General features: G+C 55.3%; 1 protein-coding gene across 1 annotated transcript in view; it reads left to right on the forward strand.

Moving 5' to 3' along the window:
- The window catches only part of LOC144718800 (protocadherin-16-like), a 24,851-nt gene extending 2,814 nt beyond the window's left edge, over nt 1-22,037 (forward strand). Inside the window, exons 4-18 of the mRNA XM_078594348.1 lie at nt 1,196-1,522; nt 1,747-2,325; nt 2,649-2,963; nt 3,512-3,730; nt 4,105-4,218; nt 4,780-4,916; nt 5,892-6,041; nt 6,823-6,974; nt 7,394-7,524; nt 7,666-8,012; nt 8,676-8,835; nt 9,801-12,341; nt 13,108-13,311; nt 14,969-15,558; nt 15,935-22,037. Coding sequence (XP_078450474.1) covers nt 1,196-1,522; nt 1,747-2,325; nt 2,649-2,963; nt 3,512-3,730; nt 4,105-4,218; nt 4,780-4,916; nt 5,892-6,041; nt 6,823-6,974; nt 7,394-7,524; nt 7,666-8,012; nt 8,676-8,835; nt 9,801-12,341; nt 13,108-13,311; nt 14,969-15,558; nt 15,935-16,744 — 6,776 coding nt within the window. The 3' untranslated portion in view covers nt 16,745-22,037. The remainder of the gene's footprint in view (nt 1-1,195; nt 1,523-1,746; nt 2,326-2,648; nt 2,964-3,511; nt 3,731-4,104; nt 4,219-4,779; nt 4,917-5,891; nt 6,042-6,822; nt 6,975-7,393; nt 7,525-7,665; nt 8,013-8,675; nt 8,836-9,800; nt 12,342-13,107; nt 13,312-14,968; nt 15,559-15,934) is intronic.
- The last annotated feature ends 3,719 nt before the right edge of the window (nt 22,038-25,756 follow it).

The raw sequence follows: 25,756 nt of genomic DNA on the forward strand, positions 1-25,756 counted from the left end.
TGTTGGGGCAAGTGCTGCAAGTGAGCACCAGCACGGCGCACGAGGAGATGGGTGGCCAGCACCACGCCCGACCGCCTTTGTCTCCCCAGAGGGGATGTTTACACAGCACACCAGGTACTCCTTTGAGGCGGAGTCGGCCTAGGGGAGGCCCAGGACCGGTTTAAGATATTCATCACCGATGTTGGCCATGAGCAGGTATCTAACTCAATTCGCCGGGTTCGTAGTGCAGTGCACAATTCATCCACACGCACTCACACGCTCGTACAAAGCCAAAGATCCCAAGCACTGTTAGCAAGCACCTATGAAGGCTGGCACAGCACACAAGCGGGTGGGTAGCTGGCACCACACCCAGCCGCCTTTGTCTCCCCAGTGGCAATGTTTACACACCAGGTACTCATTCGCGGCTGAGTTTACCTACGTACACACATGTACACTCAGATGCTTTCACATACACACAAACATCTACATATACACACATAGATTGTGCTTGATAGAATTCAATGTAGTCGGGTTCATTGGTGATCCAGCACTCACTGCTTCACTCCAGTCAATCGCTACTGTTGGTCAGTCACCTGCTTATCGCTCTTCTATCGCTACTACCAAGGTGGCCGTTTCCGTTAACTTCACTCATTGATTCCTCCACACATGTTGAGGACTCGGTCTACCAGACTGACTGTTCTCATATACACTGTGTTGAGCTACCACATTGCAGATTACAACAGCACACTCACTAACCCACTCACTCACCCATTCAACCACCATACTCTGCATGCGACAGTTCGCCATACCGGCACTTTTCAAATCGGCTCCGATGCCCATACGACGAAGTTTCCACAAAGTGTCAATGGCTGCAAACACGCGCATCTACATTTACATTTTGACCACACATGTGCATATACAAAATGACAAAGACATCCCTTGTAGGCTACATAGACTCTCGGGGCAAGTGCTGTTAATGAGCACCTGTTAAGGCTGGCATAGCCTGCAAGGGGGTGGCGTGGTTCGAGCCACTCCTAGTCTCCCCACTGTACCAAGTACTCATTTAAGGCTCACTTGGCCTTCGGGAGGCCCAGGATAATATTGTACAATTCCTTACTATGATCCCTGCGATCCGACCCCGATCTATTGACCCTAGTTTACTGACCCGGTTTTCCTGACCCATGCCCCCCGCCACCCCTCCTCTTTCCCACCGCAGTCCGCGCCAGCGACCGGGGGACGCCCCCGTGCTGGTCCCTCGCCTCCGTCGTCGTCCGTGTCCTCGACCGTAACGACAACGCGCCGCTCTTTGCCGCGCCGCCCCACCTCGTCGCGCAGGCTCACGGCCAGCGCCACCTCGACGATGTCGACGGCGATGATGCAGCTGTTGAGCATGATGAAGAAGAGGTGGATGATGTTGGTGGTGATGAGGCAGGGTGGCGGGCGCGCGTGAGCGAAGACAGCCCCATGGGGACACCTGTGATCACGATGGTAGCGACCGACGCAGATGCCGGAGAGAACGGGATGGTGCGGTACCATCTAGCGGGTACGGCACAGATCGGTGTCAGCGCGCGTGTGTGCGACTTTGTCTCTGTGTGTCCGTGTGTTTTTGTGTGTTCAACTATCCCTGTGTCTCTGTGTGTCTCACCGTCTCATGTCCATGTCTCAGCATCTCAGTGCATTCGTGCACCGGTGTCTCAATATCTCCATGCCTCACCACCCCCCATCCCTATATCCTCTCTTTTCTTCTTGCCCCCCTCCTGACCTTAGACGGATCCGGGTCCTCGCACTTCCACATCGACCCTGTCACGGGGTCGCTCACCACGGCCGCCCCCCTCGACCGCGAGGCCCAGCCACGCTACCGCCTCGTGGTGGAGGCCGTCGACTGCGGCCCCGGGCCACCACCCCAATTTTCTGCCGGCGGCGGTGCCAGCAGCAGCAGCCGCCTCCCGAACGACGGCTGCGCTGGACTGCGCTCCACAAGCATCGTGTTCGTCTCCGTCCTCGATGTCAACGACAACTCGCCAGTGTTCGTGTTTGGCGACGCCGCCCCCTCTCCACCGGGATCTCCGGGACCGGAGTCGGTGGAGCGGCAGCGGACTAAGGGACCCGAGTACCGCGCCATTGTGCCTGAGGGCCTCGTCGCCGGCTCGCCGGTGCTGTGGGTCTCGGCCGCCGACGCAGACTCGGGGATACGAGGCCGGGTCCGGTACCGACTCGTGGGAGGCACGAGGGGCGTCGCCGGGGTCACCGTGCCCCCCTTCGCTATCGACCCCGAGTCGGGAATCGTGTCCGTGGCCGTGCCGCGGCTCCGCGCACCGCCGGAGAGGAGTGGCAGTGATGGCGGAGGTAAAAACGATGGCGGCGAGGGTGACGTGTGGTCAGGTTAGGTGATGGTGGTTATTGTAGTGGTAATGGCACAGTGGTTCCAGTAGTGGTGGTTTTGGTAGTGGTGATGGTTGACGAGTCCGTTGCTGGTGTTGATGGTGGCGGTGGTGAGAGTGTTCGTGTTGTTATTGATAGTTTTTGTGTTGGTGGTTGTAATGATGATGGTGGTGGTCATTGTTGACGATGAGGATAGTGTCGTGAACAATGTCGCCATCCTTGACGCCAGATTCGATCTTGCCAACGATGCCTACAACAGCCCCGTCGCTGTGCCTCTCCCTCTCCAGCGCCAGACGGTTCCGTCTCTTCCAGCGACGTCCCTGAGCCTCACTACCGGCTGTGGGTGGAGGCGGTGGATGGGGGGTGCCCCCCCCACTCCTCCCGCGTCTCCGCCCTCGTGGCGCTAGTGCCGGGGAGCGGCCGTGCCCCAGAGTTCCGACACGGGCCACTGGCGCCCTCCGTGCCCGCCGGCCGCGCGGCCGTCAACGCCCTGGTGGCCACGGTGGTGGCGCGGGACGAGGACGGCGGCGCCGGCGGAGCGCTGGCATACCGCCTGGAAGCCGGGGACCCCCATAAATTTTTCCGCATCGACGCCAACACAGGTGGCACAGCGGGGGCGGGAGGGGGGGGGGGCTCGCACACACACATAGGCACACAAAGACAAAGAAACATCTTCTTTGAACCTACCTTTACCAAAAGACCCAAAGAATACGAATTCCTGCATTCACGAAAGCTTTAAATCAAGATTTAACAAAGAAACGTCCTCCGTGTAGCCTTAACAGACTCTTGGGGCAAGTGCTGTTAGCAAGGCCGGCGCGGAAAACTAGGAGGTGGGTGGCCAGCACTAAGGCCCGGCCGCCTTGGTCTCCCCAGTGGCGATGTTTACACCACCAGGTGTTCATTTAAGGCTGACTCAACACAGACACACACAGACATGTACGTTCACACAAAGTAGGTGAGCGAGTTGCGGCCGTTACGTCCGCAAATTTACGCGCGTTATAAATTGCATTATTATTATAGACACCCAATCCTGCATACTTGCATAGCCGTTCGAGTATATGCGTTACTTTGCATGCATGCGCATGTATCTGTGTGTGTGCCATCCTGTGTGTGTATGTATGCTTATGCGTGTGTGCGTGTGTGTGTACAGGAGAGCTGCTTGTGCGACGCCCCCTCCAGGGTTTCGTCGGAGCGGATCTGGCGGTGGCCGCGTGGGACCACGGCTCGCCGCCTCGCGCCGCGCGCACCGTCGTGTCCGTGCGCGTGGGCCCAGGCCCCCCCGCTGGGAGGCGCGCTCCCCCGGGGCCCCCTCTGCTCTCGTTCGTCCCCACGGCGTACGAGGCCACGCTGCCCGAGCACTCGCCCAGAGGTGAGTGCCGGTGTCCGCGAGTGTGTTTGTGTGCGCGTGCGTGCAACTCGTTACACTGGTGGCGCATCTGTCAGTCGTCGTAGTCAGTCAAACCATGACACCTGGGTCTGTCCCGTGACCTCCTGCCAGCGGGGTCTTCGACACTTCACGTGACCACGGAGTGCATCTAGCCTGGCACAAGCACCGTGGTAATGTTCCTGCCACTTCGTGGTGAATGTGTGTGTGGCCGCGTGTAATTTGTGTGTATTTGTGTGTATGTGTCTGTGCATATCTTCACGCAATAGCCTTAAATTGCACCTAGCCTGGCACAAGCGCTGTGGTGAATGGTGGCTGTGTATTTACCCGTGTGACTGTGTGCGCGTACCCGTGCGCAGACACGCTGGTGTGCGTGGTGGAGGCCGCGTGGTCGGACGCGATCACGCGCTTGCTCACGTTCTCCATCCTCTACGGCAACGATGATGGCGCCTTCTCCCTCAACGCCAACACTGGTGCAGCATCCCCCTGCACGCATAAAAGACCCCCCCCCATCCAATATAGTCTGTAACAGACTGTTGGGCCAAGCGCTGTTAGCGAGTACAAATCCAGGCCATTGCGGTACACGAGGGGGGGGGGGGTAGCCAACACCGCACCCAGCTACCTTTGTCTTCTTATTGGCGATATTTACACAATCACCCCAGGTTCTCAATTAAGGCTGAGTCGACCTAGGGAGGCAGAGGAATGGCCTCTCTAGGTCACTGGTGTTGGTCGTGAGTTAGGGCTTGTGCTGTTCGCGAACACCTATGAAGGCGGGCACGCCACACGAGGGGGTGGGTGGCTAGCATCATGCCCGGAAACACACACACACTCTCACACGAACACGTGCACACACACACTCTCACATGAACACATGAACACTGAACACGTGCACACACACACCTGCTGCCTCATACACCAGCACCCACACTCACCCCCCTCGCACGCACTCCCAGCCACCTGGCTCCCCCTCGGCGGTGCAGCCTCTTCCTAGGAATGACCCCCTCCCCGTCTCCTCCGGCCCGGCTTCCCCGCAGGACGCCTGACCGTGCGGGACCCCGCGGCCCTCGACTTCGAGTCAATCCCTCGTCGAGTCGTCATCGTCACCGCCCGCGTCGTCCTCCCCAACGCCACCACTGCGGGCATCGCCAGTGATGCAGCCGCAGCTACAGAGGTCATTATTGTCATCACCATCGTCATCATCATCGCCGCTATCATGAACGTCATCGTCGTCATGACACCATCGACTTATTGAAATGTGTTTGTATTCTTAAAACTCAGGAATAAAATGTAGATGCAAGCGTGAGCAGAAGGCCAAAACAAACAAATCCTCCACTGCAGAGTGCGTGTTTGTCTTCTGAGAGAGCGTGACCCGCCCTGGAGAGAGATGAAGATTTGAAAATGGAAACTAGTAGGACAGTTGTAACTTACGAATTGACAAAGAAAATACTGAAATCGAGCTGATGACAGATGGGAAAAATTAACAATAGAATCGAGGCCAATTGAAGTAGGAGAAAGAGAGGTAGGTGGAAAATGAGACGGGAAGGTGGTGGGGGAGGAAGATATTAGAAGGGTTGGAGGAGTGCATGAGATGGGTGTGGAAAGAGATCACGAAGAGTGGAAGATATTGAGGGGAGGAGAATGGGCAAAACACATTCAATGGAGACAATTAACAGCTCAGTAATCACCACATCATCGCCATCTGCGAGTTGCAAAGCTGCAGAGGTACTGAGCAAATGGAAGAAAGTGTGCAGTGACGCACATATTGGCAAGGTGACGAGAGCTAGTGGGGATTGCACGACTGTGCACATGGCAGCGATTGTGCGGGAACGGCCACGGCAGAAAGACGGCAGAAAGACGGCACGTTACCGTGAAAACGTTGTGCGGTTGGGAAACTTAACGAAGTGGCATCACCACTGACATAAGAAAATCCGTTTTGGAGTTAGTTTGGCCCTGTCGAACGGTCAGAAACTCATCCATTAATGTAGGGTTCCAAGTGGATTCTGTTTCGCTATTTTAATACATTGTTAGCGACATAAACCCCATTGCTCAAACGTCCAAATGCTATGAATGCACAAATCCTGAATTAATAAATGTAAATGAACACGTGATCGAACGAACGGATGAACTAATTGAGGAACTTCCGCAGGGCAAGGAGGGCGACAAGATGGCTGCTGTCGCTATTGCCGCAGTGACGGTGACGCTGCGCGACGTCAACGACAACGCTCCACGCTTCCCGTGGCAACGCCTGGCGGCGACCGTGCGGGAGAATGAGCCTGCGGGGACCGTCGTGACGCAGGTGAGCCCAGAGCTACGCCCACCCCCCACCCCCACTGCTCACTCCGTCTTTTCCTCCCACCCCCACGTGCCCATGTGTACACGAGTGTACCTGTGTATATGCATGTGTGAGGCATTGTAGTGTAGCAGTTAACACGCTACTCTACGAATCTGGCGACCCGGGTTCACGGCCAACACCAGTGACGATTATTTGAACCGGTCCTGGGCCTCCTCTAGGTCGACTGAGCCTCAAATGAGTACCTGGTTGTGTGTAAACATCACCACTAGGGCGACAAAGGCGGCCGGGCGTGATGTTGGCTACCCACCCCCTCGTGTGCCATTCCGACCTTCATAGGTGCTCGCTAACAGCACTTGCCCCAACAGTCCGGTAAGGCTATAGGGGGGATCTTTGTCTTTGTATGTGTGAACACGTGTACATTTGTGTCACCATGCATACCCATGTGAATCATGTGTCCCTGTGTTTTGGTGTATACCCATGTGTATGTGTGTGTATCCCGCACACACGTGTGTCCATGTGTACCCCGAGTACATGTGTGTACATGTGAGTACTTACATGTTCGCTGTATACCAAAGTGTAGCATGTGCATCCGTGTGTACGCATGTATGTACCCATGTGCACATGTGTGTATCCAGGAACCCTTGTACCAACTTTTACGGTAACCATGTACACATGTGTAAGTATGTGCGCATATGTGAACCCTTTTGTCTGAATTTATATGCCCGTGTGTACGTACGTGTGTACCCATATGCGTATGTCCATGTGTACCCACGTGTGCGTGCAGCTGGTGGCGTGGGATGTGGACGGAGGTGCGGGGGGGCAGCTGGAGTTCGCGCTCGCCCCAGGGTCTCTGAGCTCTGGCTTCCGGCTCGACTCCCTCACCGGGATCATCACCACAACTGCCTCCCTCGATCGCGAGGCCTCGCCCGTCCACCAGTGAGTGAGGGGTGATGGGGCGTCAGGGGCAATGAGTGGACACTGGTGAATTAAATGGAACAAAAGTTGAGGAGTGCCTCATGAAGCAATGAGAGGTGCATGCTTTGCATTACCCTGAGAGACAGGAAGAGCAAAATGTACGTAAGTTTGAGGCATCACATTGATTGTTGAGAAAAATAAGTGGGCTTGGGCGGGACACGTCACTAGAAGGGACGATAGCCGATAGCCAGTGGGGGAGACTAATGACGAAGTGGCAGCAGAAGGGGACGTCAATTGCCGCAATGGAGCGATTAAATCAGCTCGTGTGGAGGAACTAGATGGATTCTTGCAATGCGAGATGGTGAGGGATGGCGATGGCGTGGGGAGCCCTTGATCCCGCAGTGGATGAATCATGACTCGTGATGACGGTCTGAGTGTAGGCTGGAGGTGTGGGCCGTGGACCGTGGGAGGCCGCGCCTCACCGGCTCCACCGTGGTGCGTGTCATTGTGGAGGACGTCAATGACAACGCCCCCGTCATCGCCGCCAGCCAGCACCTCGTCGTGTCTGAGAGTACGGCGTGCACGCTCACACACACACGCCACACGTGCGCGCGTGCTCGCGTCCCAGCGCAGTGGCACCGACTGCACTCTCGATAACTACGCCACCCTGAGCCTCACCCTCAACCTGCCTTCCGATCCCCCTCGGTCGCAGGTGTTCCAGTCGGCACTGAGATCGGTCACATCTTGGCATCGGACCCCGACCTTTACCCTCGCCTCGAGTTCTCCGTCGTGGAGCGCACGAGCGGCTCCTCCTCCTCTTCCGTCAACGACGAAACGGGCGATGTCAACGACGCCACCACCGTGGCTGCCTCCCTGCTCACGGTGGAGCGCCTGGGCGGGCGCGTGACGCTCGCGCGCCCCCTTGACTTCGAGCAGCGGCGCGAGCTGGCGCTGCGCGTGCGCGTGTCTGACGGTGCCCACCGCTCCGAGGCCACGATCCTCATCACGGTCGCCGACGACAACGACAACGCGCCCAGCTTCCTGCGGCCGCTTTACGAGGTGAGTGGGCATGAGCGGGCATGACCGTGGAGAGGAGAGGGGGAGAGGGACAAAGTTGGCGGGGGGGGGGCAGGTGTATACATCAGATCTCTGTGGGCTTCCAAGAAGGCGGAGGTTGACCGCAAAGGGAGTCTCGTCTGAAAATGTTCCCTCAGGCATCCAAATGTCTGCACAGACAGGTTCACCAACACATCTGTGCCGCCATATTTTGGCCCCCACCCCACGTCACGGTGGGATATTGAACCTCACAGCAGCACACAATGGATTGCTTGTTCCACCCAACGAACCTGACCCAACAGTGAGCAGCCTCTGCAATGAAACAACATTTCTCAAAGCAGGGAAGCAATAGGGTGCCACTTGCCTCTCTTGGTGGTTCTGAACCAGTGGTGGAAATTCCATATTCCCATGGTAGGGGCTGGCTACTACACAGAACAACCATTGTTGACTCGCCGGAAATTGATACTCATTTCATCAACCCCGGAATAGCGATGATGATGATGAGCTGAGTGTGACAAGTGTTTGAATTCATGACCCTTCAAGTGTTCATCAAGAACTCTGGGTAAAACGCAATCACCTTCTCACTCCCTCCCTTCCCCAAAGCTCACCCTTCTCCCCCTGCTCACCCTTCTCCCACTCCTCCCGCCATCCTCCCACGTTTACCAGGTGAGCGTGGATGAGCGCACGCCTCCGCTCATTAGCCTCATCACGGTTGCTGCGAGTGATCGTGACGCAGGAGCCAATGGGAGGCTCTCGTACCAGCTCGTACCAGGCAGCAGAGACGGTGACGGCAGCAGAGGAGGATTCGGGATTCACGCAATGAATGGTACGGACAGGTGGGGGGTGGGGGGGGGACGTTCATGTGCCCCCGACGGCCAGGTTGTTGGAAGCAGGATAGAGCTATCATGCCTTCAGTTTATTTGTTGTTTTCTGTTTTCAGCACCCGGTTTAATCACTCAGGTTTAATCACAGGTGACTGCCTGGATTTAAATCCAGGATCTCAGCATTGCTTGTTTGGTGTTCTTATCTGGGCCATCCACCTATTTGAGTCGAGGTCTTGGATAGAATTAGGGATATGGGTTATAGGTATCACTGGTACTATGTTTAAATGGGGGTAACAAGAGAGAGGTTATAGGTAGGGGTAGGTATAAGGTTTGCATTATCTTCAAGTAATAGATGCAGCGAGGCTTGTAGAAGGGTAACTCGCGCGGATCAGTCAACTCACGCACGTAAGAGACATCAGATTGACTGGGATTTGACTGGACACATCTCTGGAAGAGAGGATGGTCGTTGCATGAGACGAATGATGGAAGGCCACCGAAGGAGAGAGCATACCCGAGAGTACGTCTGCTACAGAGATGGAGCGATGAAATCAGCTCATGTGCGGGAGCTGAATAGATTTTTGCTTGGCAAGACCGTAAGCAATGACTAAGACTTGTTGGGAGGCCTTCACCCAGCAGTGGATACATCATGGCTGCTGATGAAGATGATAGGGGGTGTAGTTAGGGCTAGTTTTATAGCTCTACTGTGCTTGGAGCTACATTTAGGGCTGAAGCTCAGGCTCGGTATAGGACTCTGATATTGGTGTTAACAGTTGAGGCGTTAGAGATAGGTAGGGCTACAGGCAACTGGCAGGGTCAGGGATAGAACTGGAGATGGGGTCATCAAGCCCCTCGCAGGCAGGGTTCACCCAGCAAGCCGTGCCACAGACTCCCGCCAGGCACCAAATGGCACATCCCCTGACTTTGCCGCCGTCCCTTTTCTCCCCCTTGTGTGACCCCGCGACCCCAGGCTCGGTGTTCCTGACGCGGCCCCTCCGCGTGGGGGGCGGCCCCCGCTGCTCACACTACGTGGTGGAGGCTCGCGATGCCGGCTCCCCACCGCGGTCGGCATCGGCCGCCCTCCTCGCGTGCGCACGCGACGTGAACGCCCACGCGCCCGTCTTCTCGCGAGCCGCCTACGCTGCCTCCCTGCCCGCGGTGCCGGGGCCCCGCGTCCCTGTGCTCACCGTGACGGCCACGGACGCCGACGGGAGCCCCGGCGACGGTCGCGTGGACTTCGCTCTGGAAGCCGGCGACCCCGATGGCCTCTTCCGGCTGGAGCCCGTCGCGTGCGAGACTTACATCGCGGACGCGGCGACCGGCGCCGTGGCGCACCGCGGCACCGCGCGGCTCGTGCTGCTGGATGCGCCGGTGCTGTCGGGGGAAAGGGAGGAGAAGGCGCCGGCATCGCCAGAGAGGAGCTTCGAGCTCGTGGTGTCGGCCACGGACCGTGGAGACCCCCCGCTGAGCAGCACGGCCACCGTGGTGGTGACGGTGATGGGGTTGGAAGAGGGGCAGCAGCAGCCGGTGTCGAGTTTGGAATTCGCGGTGCCCGAGTACCGTGTAAGTCTGCCCGCCAGCGCCGTTGCCGGCGCTGAGGTCACTCGAGTTCTGGCCAAGTTCCAGCGCGACAACAGCTACGGCGACGACAGTTATAGCGGGGGCGGCTACAACGACAAAGGCGCGGCGGTCATCGGTTACCAGATCGTTGCCGGAAACCGGGACAATCTCTTCACCGTCGATCCCCGGAACGGTGCCATCACCTTGCGCGCGCCACGGCTCAATCGACCGCCGGGGTCGGAGGTCACGCTGGTGGTTGAAGCAGCGGCAGCACCAGGTTCTGTGGCCACACCGAGCCGGGCCCTTGTACCGGTGCACGTGCGGGTTTCTGGCAGCAAAGACGGAGCCGACGAGAGAGACCTGGCGGCTTTCTTCTCCTCGGTGGAGCTGCTCAACGCCAGCGTGTCGGAGAATGAGCCAGCCGGCACCCGCATCCTCAACTTTCCCCGATTTGGCATTATTTCCTTCCTCTACTCCGAGTCTCATGCGAGCAGCACCGGAGGTAATGGTGGCAAATCTACGGGATCCGGTCTGGCCGGACGAGATCGGGATACCCACGAGGTGTCACCAGCGCCACCGCGGCCACTGCCGCAACCGTCGTCATCGACGTTTGCGTCGTCATTTTGTGAAGGCGCCGGTAATTTTGTGGTGGAGCCGCACACGGGCACCGTTCGGACATCCCGGCCCCTCGACTACGAGGAGTGCCCGCGCTACCGCTTGTGCCTCACCGTAGCCCCGGTGGTGGCGGGTACCACCGCGGGGGCTGACGGTACCACTACTGGCATCTCACGCGGCACCTTGCTTGGTGGCAGTGGTGGTGTGGGGAGTCTCGTCTCTGGTGCCGCTACCCCCGCGCGTGCCGTTGCGGCGGGTGCGGTCATGGCGCCAGTGCGGTCAGTGGCGGTGCGCAGCTGGCCTGTGTGCGTGCATGTGCTGGTGCAAGGTGCCGACGAGTTTGCGCCGCACTTCGAGGGAGCGCCGTACCGCTTTGCGGTGCCACGGGGCGCAGCGGCGGGTGACACGGTGGGGCGGGTGAGCGCCAGCGATCGCGATGCGGGCCCCGACAGCACGGTGCGATACCGCCTCGCCCAGCGATCGCCGTACTTCACCGTCAATCGCTACACTGGTGACATCATGCTCAAGGTGGAGCCTCGGACCCAGCTTTCCTCGTCATCCTCGTCCACCTCGTCTTCCTCAGCTGCCATATCATCAGCATTGAGATCCTCATCATCGTCGTCGTTATCATCATCAGCCGCTCAGCCAGCGGCTCTGAAATTAAAATCTTCAGATGCCGCATTGCCGAAAGTGTCGCTTGCACAACGGCCGTCCACTTCCGCCGAACGGGTCTCATCAGCCTCTTCATCATCTTCGTCGTCATCACTGAGCGATCCGCACGGGGACGAGACTGCGCCCCCACCACGCTGGCTCACGCTGCACGTGGAGGCGCGGGGACCGCTCCGCGGGTCCCTCTCGGCCTCGACCGCGGTGCTCGTCGACGTTCGACACACGGCATTCGCTCTGGTGTTGCATGGCGGCGGCGGCGATGCCGACGGCGGCGTGCACCCGCCTCCCGGCGCCACCCTGACGCTGGCGCTCGCAGCCTCGGCCGCGCTGGCCGCGCTGCTGCTGCTCGTGCTCGTCACGGCCGCCCTCGTCTGCTGCTCGCGGCGCAGGAGGCGGCGCCGGCGGCAGGCGGGGGTGGCCTTCGGGCAAGACGGGCCCGGCGCCGAGAAGAACCTGAAGAGTTCGGGCGGTGGGAGAGACGGAGGCAGAGGAGGGCCAGACGAGGGGATGAGGCTAAAGCCGACGCGGTTGGACGGGGAGGGGGGCGAGCGGTGCTCCGATCTCCCGGCCATCGCCAGAGATGCTGAGAAGTTCCTGCCGGAAGAGAAGATCCTCGCGTGCAGACGGGGGGATGGTGGCGGTGACAGCGACAGTGACATGGCTAGAGGTGGGGCTAGAGGTCATATAGTAAGGTCAAATGTCAGAGGACAACAATGTAAAGTTTAAACAATAAAAGGTAAAATTTAATACCAAAGGTCGGACCCAAATTCGAAAATGTAAGTTAGCAAACAGAAAAAGGTTTTCTTAAATTTGTGTTCATAAACAGAAAACTTGCCAAGTCTGGGGGCTCCTTTTTAGGAGATTTCTGCTGGAATGTTTGACCAGTTCCATTCTTAATATTAGGTATGTAACGATGCATCGATTCAACAATTAAAACCAATTCTGATTGTCATTATACATGCATTGAGCATGCATTGTGAGAACCACTTATTTATGATGAACACAAATTATATGCATGTTATGATAATTTACATTTAGAACAATGGAGTAAACTGTACAAACAAGGTAGAAGATAAGAGAAACAGTGCGACCGAGACAGTAAACACAAAACAAAGCGATTGTTGAAATGAATCGCGAACCCGAATTGTGATGATTCATCGAGCCACTGCCTCGATGTTAATGTTTGGCACCCACATAATCCACATAACCACATTCTTCCCCAACACTTGCTGCCTCGCTGCAGACAATCCAAAGTCTTTCAGGCACTCCGCGGGGATCCTTGAGCGGCTATCCAAGTCGTAGAGTTTAGGACCCAACGGAGAGGCCCCTCTGCACCTAACCACGTGCAGGAGAATCTGTGTCAAGGAATGAAAAGTGAAACAAAATTACTTGAGGAGTGTTATTTGTTTTGTCCGTGTTTTTGTTGCCGGCAGACCGGGCCCGCCGTCCGTGCGTGTACTCGATCACAGCGCCGTACCCGGACGAGGAGCCGCCCTGCTACTCCCCCGGCACCCGCGGGCCACGCGAGGCCCACGCCAGCTCCGCTCCCACCCACTCCCCGTCCAGCACGACCGCCACCACCGTCACCGCCGCCGTGACATCCTGCTGCTGCTGTCGGCACGGAGGCTCCGACACAGGTGGGGGTGAGACAACCACCACCACTCGCGCATTCCTCGTGTTTTCTCCATTCCTCCCTGTGTCTCTCTGTTGTTCCTTCCAATGCCTCCCTTGTGTCTCCCTGTACCCCTCCCTGTATTTCCACACATTCCCTTCTGCGATAAAATTTGCAAGCATAAAATGTCCGGGGTTAAATTTGTTCTATTATTTATCCACTTATTTTTTGTATTTTAGCCACGCAATGGTCATATTGTCATTATATGAGGGTATATCCATTGACAGCTCTCAGAGCGAGCAGTCCATCATCCCATGTTGGAGAATTGTATCTCCTTCTGCAAGCCACGGAACTACTCTGAGATCAATCCACACGAGGGGAAGTGCATTTTTCCAACCCGATGTGAGACACGTCGATGTTTGTCGCATGACAGGGAAACGAATATTTGTGATTCTCAGAGCTGGAATTTAGCCAAGTGCAAAACCAAATTTCGTGATGTTTTTTTGTACATTAATTTGTGACCATCAACTCGTGGCACTTGAGATTCCGGTTTAATCACAGGTGGCTGAAATCCGGATTCAATCCCAGGATCTTGGCAGCTACCGACTTAGTGCTCTGACACACTCTGAACCACCTGGCCACTGCTGCAGTTTAAATAAATCAATTGCAATGAATCCATGCATCCTGCGTAACCATCGGTTCAAAAACATACATCACCCGGTGACGTAATTTCCCCAGGAATGTTTGTAATTCACTGTAAATTGAATGTTAAGATTCTGTTGCATCATCATCATCATCGTTGTCGCCGTCATCACCATCATTTGTTCTGAAATTTACCCTAGGCAGTTTTGAAGAAACATTCTCATGAGCGTTTTACTCACAATTGACTGGCATTATTGTCATAGTTTAGCAATGAGTAATGAAATCCCACAGGCAGATTATCTCATCACTAAACAGGGCAATTTTTGGCAACGTATCTTTTTTGGCCCATTCAATGTTAAACACTGCAACTACATTGCTTGTGTTTTATGTTCAACTCAATTGTGGCCGATGTCTCTGTAAAATAAAGTGGAGCCCGGAAATCCCCACCCCCGCCCTTCTCACTAGCCTGGGCAACTTGGTCCAAGGAGCCCAGCAGGGGATCTAGGCGAGGAAAAGCGGCTGGTCCTGCCTGGCCTGTAAATTAAATGAAGAATATTTTAGAAAAGTGATCATGTGAAAAAAAATAGACGACATTGTGTACATACTCAGCATAAGACAGTTTAATACATTTTCAACAATAGCTCCTGTCTTAAAAATAAACAAAAATCGGCCATGTTGGATAAAGTTGCCGGGTTGCCGTGACGACCACCCAGCCAATCAAGAGCATGTTGCTAGTGCACCAGCAAAATTTAAAATCTCATTTGGACAAAGTTTAACTGTGTTGCAGAGCAAAGTGCAACGCTTTGCAGCTTTACATCAACATTTGTTGATGTCTTGGCGTTGGTGATTATAAATATGGTTGTGATCATATATATAATGGTCATGGTAGTGGCGGTATTGTGTTAGTGGTGGTACCAATGATGATCATGGTAGCGATTGAGTTAATGACATTGTGGAGGTGGTGGCGGTGTTAATGACGTAGTTATTGGCTGCAGTCATTATGATCCCGTTTCTGATCGTCGTTTAAATCTTTGCTGAAGGAGGTGGGGGCGGCTGCCCCGATTCTCGTGCCGGTTCCGGCTCCGGTTCATGCTCCTGCTCCGGATCCGGCTCGGCCTCGGGTCGAGGCTCGGCCGAAACGGACTTCGGCGTGGACGCCGAGATCCGCATGATCAACGAGATCCTGCGTGCCTCCGGCTTCTCCGGGAAATCTGGTGGCCCCGACAGCTCCGGCAGCTGCTGCTGCGGTGCCGGCACCGGCGTTGGCGGCGGCGGCGTCGGTGGCGGTGGCTGCTGCCTCGCCCCCACCGGGTGCTGCGTCTCCGACTGCTGCCGCTGCCGAGGTGAAGCAGACGGTGACGTCGATCGCCCGGACGCCTCCCAGCAGCACCGCCACCACCATCACCACCATCACCACGGTGGTGGTGGTGGTGGTGGCAGCGGAAGCAATGCCGGTGGTCACCACCACCATGGGCACCACCACCACCATCATCAGCAGCAGCAGCAGCACGCGTGCCGGCGCCTACCGGATTCGGGCATCCTGCAGGACGAGGATCAGCTGTCGGATGTCTCCCGCACGTCGCGCGCCTCCCGCGACGGGAAATCCGTGACCTCTGCTGTCACCGTGGAGGTGCGGGTCTTGCAACAGACAGTCGGACGTATGCTGGGGGGCAGCTAGACAGATGAAATTAGATGTTGGGCAGAATTAGGGTCGATTTGTTATTTAAATTTATCTTGTTAAAATGTATCTTTCTTTCTCTCTCTACATCTGTCTGTTTTCTCTTCAATCGACTGTTTTCCTGTCTCTGTTCATCTCTCTGCCGTGTTCCCCTCTTTCCCTATCGTAACTCATCTGTCCATCTCATCCTCCATGTGCCGTCACATTCCTCGTCATCTTTACCTCCTCACCTTCACTTTGTCACTCTCTCTCCATCTGCATCTCCCCCCTTCCCCCCCCCGCCCCCCTGCTCCCCCCCATCCCTCCTCGTTCTGTCTGCCCTGCGCAGGCCACGGCGTCAGACGCCGACACGGAGCCCCGGACCCCGTCAGCGTCCACGCTGACCCGAACGTCGCTGGCAGCGACCACCGCGGGAGGCTCCCACGCGCCGGGCGGAGAGGGCAGCGGCCCCGGCCTGGCGCTCGCGACCGATGGCGCTCGCCGCTTTAGCTCCTACTCGTCGGCGTCCACGCTGGCGGACGAGGCCGGCGGTACCGCCCCCCTCTCCCCCTCTTCGTCCTCCTCCTCGGCCACGGCGGCAGCGGCGGCGGGGTCGCCCCCGTCCACCGCATCCTCACTCCGGTCGGCCTTCACCTCCGCCGCGCTCACGCCCGTGCGCAAATCCTCAGCCTTCTCCGAGATCGGGCACCAGCCCCACCGGACGGCGGCCGGGGTGAACGATGGCGTCGAGGATGATGCTCAGCAGCAGCAGCAGCACCAGCAGCTGCACCTCCAGGGAGGGAAGCTCGGGCAGCTGCTGGACTTCGGCCCCCGGTTTGGCGCCATGGCGAGCGTCTTTGCCGAGATCGGGCGACTCCGCGACGAGAACGACCGCCCGTCCGAGGCACCGGCGGCTTTCGCCGTCGGCGGTGCCGGCGGCGTCGGCGCGGCTCGCCGGGCGGTCGCCGGGATGCCGAGCGAGCGGATAAGCCGCGATTGCGCCAAGATCCTGCCGCCCCCCGCTCATCACGAGCGTGGCGGCATCCAGTGCCCGCTCGGTGCCACCGGCGCGCCCGCTGCCGTACCCGTACGCCCGCACGGCGCTGCTGCCCATGCCACCTCTAGTCACGCCACCCGCGCTTGCCGGTGCGGCCGATGAGGACGAAAACCCGTATGGTGGCGGTAGTTGCGGCGGTGGCCCTTACCCCGTGGCGACGCTGCTGCCGTCATCAGTTCCGTCGGGCGCCATGTCGCCGCTGCTTTCGCCGAGCCTCTCTCCGCTGGCGCCGCCCACGGGGGCGCCGGGCTCCGCGGCACTCGCTGGGGTCGTGCCCCCCTACCTCCTGCCATGCTCGGCCGTCACGCCGCTCATGATCGTGACCGGTGGCAGCGGCAGCGGCGCCAGCGGCAGGGGGGCAGTCTCGACTCGAGGCTCTCTCGATGACGATGATGAAGATGATGGGGATGATGGAATGGAAATTCGAATTTGAGTGATGGTGCAAAGAGGAGCAGATGACGATGGACGGGAGGAGGTGGCGTAGGAACAGGGGCATCGAGACAAAACGGACGCTGAGACGAGGAGAGACTCCACCATTGAGCTGAGCCTCGTCGTCACCAGCGGCTGAGTTTGCCGGTTGATGCTGGGCAGATCGACGCCTCCACGCAGTGCGGGTGGGAGTCAAGACAGGGAGCACCTGGGTGTTTTTTTCTGTTGAAGTAGATCGGAACAGGCGATATCAGCTGTGAACTATTGCGTGTGATATCGACAAGAAGTAGCCTGACCCTGGCTAGGTCAGGTGGGCAAAGCGATAGTTGATGGTGGAGAGAGGGACGGAAGAGGGCAGGTAAGGAGATTACGGAGAGGCTGTTAGATGGAGATAAGTAGATGGAGAACAGTGACGAGCTTGAGAATCAGAGAGAGGAGATGCATTCTGGAGTGTATATCACGAGAGAGCCTAAGATATCAAGAGAACGAGTGTGAGATACAGAGATAATGATACAGAGAGATTATCTGCAATGTGTGTACAATTAAATATCTTGTTTTTTGTTCTTATATCGTTGAATTCGCAAATAATTCCACTCGGCTAAACCTCTGTTGCAACTCTGAGCCCGAGGAAATAAAAGCATGGAGAGAGAGAGGGAGTGACACAGACACAGAATACAAAGCAGAGATCCCACCGCATGAGCCTGGATACTGTCACGGTAAAGGAGTCTCCTCTGTTTCTGTCAACCTGAGCGCTGGCACTGAACAAAATGTGTACAGTTGGGAACATCGCCATCACAATCTTCCCACTAATACACAGGGCCTGTCAATTTGAAGGTAGTCCACTCTAGTTTGAGAAAACACTGCATATTTATGGAACGAGTCAATGATTTGACACGAACAACAGCAAAAAAGTGAACGCACCGTTCGTCCAAGTGCATCCGACACCGTGGTATACGATGGCCACTTTAGTTTTTTAATCGCCCCGTCAAAATACCGCGGCCCCACCGGCTTCGCAAGCGGATGTTAAAGAGGTCCCCTGACGGCAGGCTCGAAAACGAGCCTGCAATTTTGCGTGCTGGCATCGCGGTCGCAATGAGCGAAATTCGAAGAGAAAAAAATCCCACCGCGAATCACTCGTTCGGGATTACACTTTGGCCAATCATCGCTCCCTACTGGGAGACTAACGATCCCAAAGGGGCAGCTGACCGATGGATGGCGGTGGGGGGGGGGCGCCCTTTCAAATGTGTTTGAGAGATTAGATGTACACGTCGCCTGTCGCGTGTGAAGTGGGCCGACATCGGCGTAAGAAGCAGGGTCTCGGCTTTTTATCAAAAACGAATCATTTACCCTCACGTCTTTTACGGTACCTCGTCAATTGTGGAACTGCCTATGCCCTAAGCATTAGATGACCAATTAAATGCGCGTTGTTCATGGATAATGTCCTGTGAGAAAGGCACATTCCTCCTGAATCCCCTCTGCTGTAGACACTGCCGCCCACACCGCGCCATCACTGTATACACGTGCGCCCCCCCCCCCCCACAATGTAGAGATGACCCCCTCTTCCCACCCACAACATTGTCTTCAGTGCCCCCTTCCCTCCACAATGTAGAGATGACCCCCCCATCCCACCCACAACGTCATCTCCAGTGTCGCACTCGTGATACCCCCGCCCCCCCTTCTCGCTCCCACGTGCAAACTTCTTCTACGCGCGCATGTGCTCCTGCTGTGCGCCAATGGTGTAGTGGCGCGCGTGCCCGTGTGTGTGTGTGTGTGCGGGCACGTCGTGTTCACTCTCTCGAGCACTTCCCCGTTCCATTTTGGGCCGTGTTTGTGTCTCCCGAAGATACCGCCGTGTTTTTTTGTTGTTGATGCTTTGTAAACTCCCTTCATCCCCACCACCCCCGACCGTGCTGTATAACTGTAGCGAGTTTGCTGTTCCACATCCAATGTGTTTCGTGCCAAAAAGGGACAGGGAACGATCCCCTCCGTCCACCGCTGTCGTCCCTGTAAAACCCACAGCATCTCCTCTGTCCTGAAATCACCACTCCGCTTGACCTCAAGGTGCATCTAGCCTGGCTACGGGCACTGCGGTGGCATGAACCGCCACTCATTGGCTGCTGCTGCTGTTCTCGTGAGAAGGTCCACACAGACTTGGGCCCGTGACTCCCAGGCCTCCTTGGTTAGGCCTCGCGAATCCATTCGGAGGCCGCGGCTGTGGAAGGGCCACGCTTCGTGGCCGACGCTCCCTATAAGGTTGAAGAATTTACCTCGCGGTTTGGTTACCGTGAGTAAGATATACTTTCAGAGTCATTTTGATCAGTTCTCAACAATCTCTCCCGCTAACTCATGGGGGGTTTCTTTTTGCAGTAGCTTGAGCCTTAAATTTTAACTGCAATGTTACTTTAAACTACTGCACTGCATAGATAATTGGTACGACCGTGCAGAAAAACTTGGGTCTTACAAACCCGGGAGTTTCTTTCAAAATCGCGCTACACTATTTAGATTACAAAAGACATGGAAAAACAAGCGCTGCATTTTTGCGGTACTCGCTACCGAATGCCCACTCATGGACCTCGATGGTCACTTGACCACTCCTCTGCATGCGCATCAGCGAATTTCCGTCACGCGGACTCAAGCCGTGCAGCAAAATATCAGTACGCGTTTAATTTCAGTGGCATGCATGGTTAATGGTTTTAAATACGTAAAACACTCGGTACACAGCTTATCTGGAGCGCTAGTCCGTGCCCTCGGAGCACCAGATCCGCACACCCCCCCACCACCACTCAAAGTCGCTAAGGACCCGGCTTGTGGGGTCAGAGGTCAGAGTTTAGAGCCAAGCGCCCGAGTGTTAAGCAGACGTGCTCCTTGGCCCCCACGTTACTAAAAGTCCATTTTGACTGGCGTGGTTTTAAGCGGTGGGAACAGCTTTCGAGTGTGCAGGCGATGCAACTGCACCGGGAGCCACGAGCCTTTGGGTTGACAGGCGCCGGTCTACGAAGAGTGGGAGAGGTGGGGGGTACATTGAAAAGGGGGTGTCATTTCATTCCTTGCACACCGCGCCACTGGGTTGGAATGATGAATGGCTGTGCAGAGGGAGAGTCCATTTAGTGCAGCTACAGTAGTGGTGGGGCAGTTGATGCCCATCGTGTGGATCTAGGCATGGTTCTTTGAAGGAGTTGGAGATTTTGATGTAAACAACAATATCGGCTGCACCAGAACACCTGTTGCGATGCTTTGTGTCACTGAGCACTGTACCCTCGCCCCTCTCTATCAGCACTGCGGTGGTGGTGGAGAGGGCGGAGGAATCCCCAGATCTGGGCAGTGTGCAGATGGTCAGCTCCGGGTTTGGCAGCTGAGGTTTTCAGTTGCGCGGCATTATCATTCCATCGGCTGCGTAATGATGTGTAGAAGCTCCCTTGCCTCTCGCTCGACAAGGTCCAGGCCATCTCAGAAACAATCGCGCCCTCTCTTTGCGTGTGAATGTGGACACCTTGACAGGAACACCCGCGATAGATGCATTCATGCAGGCCTACCTATGACCCATTCTGGGGTAATCCAGCCAGATTGGACTGTGTGAGGAGCTCATCGTTCCTTGAAATATCTGGACAGTCCCATCAGTGAGCTTCAAACAAAGATGCATTGGCTGGGTCATGTAGTTTCACTGCATGCCCCAGCAGCTTCTGCTTGACCAGATAGAGGGGACTAAGCAGTACGAGCTCGAGAAGAAGACGGGCCGATGTGGTACAGGAAGTAATACCCCGGTTTACGTTGGGGATGTGTTCCTAGAAGTGTGCGACGAATATCGAAACGATGTCAATCAAAGCAATTTCTCCACCACAGCTAAACAAAGACAACGGAGGCTATTGGCGAAGCTCTGCATCTTCATCCTAGACGTACCCAGAACGTTCCATTACATTACAAAACATACTGTACTCAACACTAGTGCACAGCAGTAAACTTTAACACAAATGATGCAGGGTACAATAAGTTACAGTCCGCTATAAAATCACCAAAATACTGCACGTAAATATATTGTTACTCTACAGCGCATTTCTTTATGCGCAAGGCAAAGTAGTTGGTGTCGAGGGTTTATAGGTGGAGACGAACGCTGAGAGGCGACGGATACGAGAAAGGATGGATGACGCTGTCAGCGACGTAAGTGTGGGATGAGGCGACGGAAATCGGGTCGTGGCGTTAATAAAGCGACAGCGTATTTGCGAAACGACGTAAAATGGGGAGACGTAAATCGGGGTATTACTGTACCAGATTTCAATTGACAGTATCTGTGGAGTAGGCTAACGAAGGAAGTTACTGGGCACTTGGTGGCAGCCGGTCTCCAGCAACAACACAGCGGGCGGAAGAGGCTCGCAAAAATTAGCAGAATTGTATCATTAATGCCTTCTGAGTCTTGTCCCGTGTCCACCCATCAGGTGGCCTTCACAATTCCATCAGACGAGCAGAATCAGAATCTTTATAGTGGAGTAATCCGATGAGCTAGAAAGCTCTTTTTCACAGATGTCCAGTACGAGCGGGTCAGAAAGTTACAACGAACGATACAAAAACACGATTTCTTTTTTTTATTTTACCAGGTAAGGCCCACTGAACTATTAGCTTATTTTTCAGAAGCGACCTGGCCACAAATGATAGCTCAACGGAGTGGCTTGTCGCGTGGAAATTGAGCCCTCTACACTCCACGTGGCCTCCGAATGAACCAAGCTTGGCACCGGCTCCCACGCTGATGTCACCGCGACCACCACCACCACCACCGAGGGGTGGCTGTTGCTGTTGTTATTCGTGCCCATGAGTCCAACATCATAATTCATACCGCCGTGTTTGCATCGAGTCTTGCTGGGCTGTGGTTTCACTTATTGTGTTGTTATAATTATTATGTTGGGAGGGGAGGGATTTGTTTGCCATTTTTTATATAAAAATTAATAATAAAAATAATCATTTTTCAAAAGTTTAATGATGTGGTGAATGTTGCCTGTTGTAGTGATCATGTACGTCCACATGCATGAGTTGAATTCTCGAAACTGTGGAATCCCTAGTGTTTATCAGAGGGCAAAGGACAGCACATGTGAAAGTAAGCCCGGGTTCTAGGCTGATTGGACCTAAGGGCGAACCCATCTGCGGCGTGGAAGGCAAGAAATACATCCTTTTGTAGATGTAATTCGTAACAATTGAAGGCCTCCCCACGTCGTATTGCTCATGTGGGGTTGTTTGACCATACTTCACGCTGGTCGTTGCAGGCTGGTGATGGCAAGGGTGGGGGTCAGGACAGGGTTCAGACATCGCTCGCAAGCGATGTCACCCGTGGCCGACCCTTCTTTGCCACAAATGTCAGCTTATTCTATTTATCTTTTAAGGCCGTGTTAATTATAAATTATGTGGTTTTAGTGTTACTTGTTTTAGGCGCGTGAGTATGTGTGGACTAGAATAAGGAGATTACACCTGACAGAACCTCCGCTCCGGAGATGGAGTGGTGAGATCAACAAATGTGCAGGAGTGAGATGGATTGTGGCATCGCAATGCTGTGAGAGACGGCGACGGCTTGGAGAGGCCTTTTGGCTCAGCAGTGGTTAGATCATGGTTGTTGATGTGGATCAAAACCGCGGACATTGACCAAGAATATAGAACAACGGCTGAAGAGTGTGCATGCAGTGATGCACACTGGGATTTAAACGAAGACGGCAGAAAGAGCACGCCAATCCCAGCACAAATGCAAGTGAGACATTTTGACAGAGGTAAGTGGGCTTGTACAGGGCACCGCTGGAAGGTATCGACAGCAAATACTGTGCTCGATACTCATAAGAGATCGACAGCCATAAGGTGAGGGACATGGCCAAGATGGTGACCACCACGGGGATGGAGCGATGATGAGATCAGGTCACGTACGGGAGTGAGATCGTGGCATCGCAGGGCCACGAAGGATGACGACGATGACGAAGGGAGGCCCTCATCCAGCAGTGGACTGACAATGTTCATGTTTACGTGTATGAGTGAAGAACCCCACGCAACTCTCAATATCCCCTGCACATATAAGCTGCAACAATCCTACTTGCCGTCCTGCCTCCTACACGCAGGCACCACCTCGCTGCCCTGCGTCCCACAACGCCTCGCCATCATTATCACCACCGACGCGATCATCATCATCATCACTGCTCCTCAAATCGGACGATTTAGGACACCCATCCGTGCGTGATCCTCGAACCCCACCGCGCAATTCTCTGGGTGGAATAAGGGAGGTGTGCTGCGTCACCTCTTACCAGAGGTGTGGACTCGAGTCATGTGACTTGGACTCGAGTCAGACTCGAGTCATCAATTTGATGACTTGCGACTCGACTTGGACTTGCATAACAATGACTTTGTCCCACCTATGAGATGTGGACTCGAGTCATGTGACTTGGACTCGAGTCAGACTCGAGTCATGAATTTGATGACTTGCGACTCGACTTGGACTTGCATAACAATGACTTTGTCCCACCTCTGCCTCTTACCACCTGGCGCGTAGAGTGTGTTAGTGCGAGGTGTGGTGTGGTGGGGTGAAATGTGGGCTCGAGTGTGAGGTGTGGTGAGGGCAATTTGGGCTGTGGGGCGAAGTTTAAAAACAGTTTGCTGTGGTGTGCGGCGTGGTGTGTGATGTGGTGTGTGGTGTGTGGTGTGGTGTGTGATGTGGTGTGGTGTGTTCACGTTGTGTGTGGTGTGGTGTGTGATGTGGTGTGTGGTGTGGTGTGTGATGTGGTGTGGTGTGTGATGTGGTGTGTGGTGTGGTGTGTGGTGTGTGTGTGGTGTGGTGTGTTCACGCTGTGTGTGGTGTGGTGTGTGGTGTGGTGGGTGATGTGGTGTGGTGTGTGATGTGGTGTGTGGTGTGGTGTGTGATGTGGTGTGTTCACGTTGTGTGTGGTGTGGTGTGTGATGTGGTGTGTGGTGTGGTGTGTGATGTGGTGTGGTGTGTGGTGTGTGATGTGGTGTGTGGTGTGGTGTGTGGTGTGTGTGTGGTGTGGTGTGTTCACGCTGTGTGTGGTGTGTGGTGTGGTGTGTGATGTGGTGTGTGGTGTGTGATGTGGTGTGGTGTGTGGTGTGTGATGTGTGGTGTGTGATGTGTGATGTGGTGTGTGGTGTGGTGTGTGTGCGGTGTGGTGTGTGATGTGGTGTGTGATGTGGTGTGGTGTGTGGTGTGGTGTGTGATGTGTGATGTGGTGTGTGGTGTGGTGTGTGATGTGGTGTGTGGTGTGGTGTGTGATGTGGTGTGTGGTGTGTGATGTGTGGTGTGTGATGTGAGGTGTGTGATGTGGTGTGGTGTGTGGTGTGTGGTGTGGTGTGTGATGTGTGATGTGGTGTGTGGTGTGGTGTGTTCACGTTGTGTGTGGTGTGGTGTGTGATGTGGTGTGTGGTGTGTGGTGTGTGATGTGGTGTGTGGTGTGGTGTGTGGTGTGGTGTGGTGTGTGGTGTGTGATGTGGTGTGTGATGTGGTGTGTGTGTGGTGTGGTGTATGGTGTGTGATGTGAGGTGTGTGATGTGGTGTGTGGTGTGGTGTGATGTGGTGTGTGGTGTGTGATGTGGTGTGTGGCGTGGTGTGTGGTGTGGTGTGTGGTGTGTGATGTGGTGTGTGATGTGGTGTGTGTGTGGTGTGGTGTGTGGTGTGTGATGTGAGGTGTGTGATGTGGTGTGTGGTGTGGTGTGTTATGTGGTGTGTGGTGTGGTGTGTGATGTGGTGTGTGGCGTGGTGTGTGGTATGGTGTGTGTGTGGTGTGGTGTGTGGTGTGGTGTGTGATGTGGTGTGTGGCGTGGTGTGTGGCGTGGTGTGTGGTGTGGTGTGTGGTGTGGTGTGTTCACGTTGTGTGTGATGCAGTGTGTTTTACGGCGTGGTGTGTTCACATTCTGTGTGGTGTGGTGTGTGGTGTGTGGTGTGGTGTGTTCACGTTGTGTGTGATGCAGTGTGTTTTACGGCGTGGTGTGTTCACATTCTGTGTGGTGTGGTGTGGTGTGTGATGTGGTGTGTGGTGTGTGGTGTGGTGTGTTCACGTTGTGTGTGATGTGGGGTGTTTTACGGCGTGGTGTGTTCACATTGTGTGTGGTGTGGTGTGTGGTGTGTGATGTGGTATGTGGTGTGTGATGTGTGATGCGGTGTGTGGTGTGTGGTGTGGTGTGTTCACGTTGTGTGTGATGTGGGGTGTTTTACGGCGTGGTGAAGTGAGGGCTATTTTATTGCATTGATGAGCGTGGTGTGCTGCTGTGTTATGCCATGGTGTGTGTCTGTTTGTGTTGTTTGTTTCGTGCTGTTGTGTCATTCATTATTGGGTTTGTGCTGCGGGGTGTTTCTCGCCAGTGATGTGCCCCGTTTTTGTGCAGAGTGTGTGGTGTATGTGGGGTGTTGGTATGGAGGTTGTAGTGTGTCTGTGTGTGATGCGTGTGCAATGGCGTGTTGTATGCTATCGTATGCGGGATGGTGTTTCTATGGGATAGTTGTGTGATGTGTCTTGTGGGGTGGTGTGTTGCCGTGGTGTGTCTTGTGGTGTGGTGTGTTGCCGTGGTGTGTCTTGTGGTGTGGTATGCTGCCCTGGTGTGTCTTGTGGTGTGGTGTGTTGCCGTGGTGTGTCTTGTGGTGTGGTATGCTGCCGTGGTGGTGTGTCTTGTGGTGTGTTGCCGTGGTGTGTCTTGTGATGTGGTATGCTGCCCTGGTGT

The sequence above is a fragment of the Lampetra planeri genome, chromosome 5 (assembly GCF_965212315.1).
Source record: "Lampetra planeri chromosome 5, kcLamPlan1.2.h2, whole genome shotgun sequence".
NCBI lineage: Eukaryota > Metazoa > Chordata > Hyperoartia > Petromyzontiformes > Petromyzontidae > Lampetra > Lampetra planeri.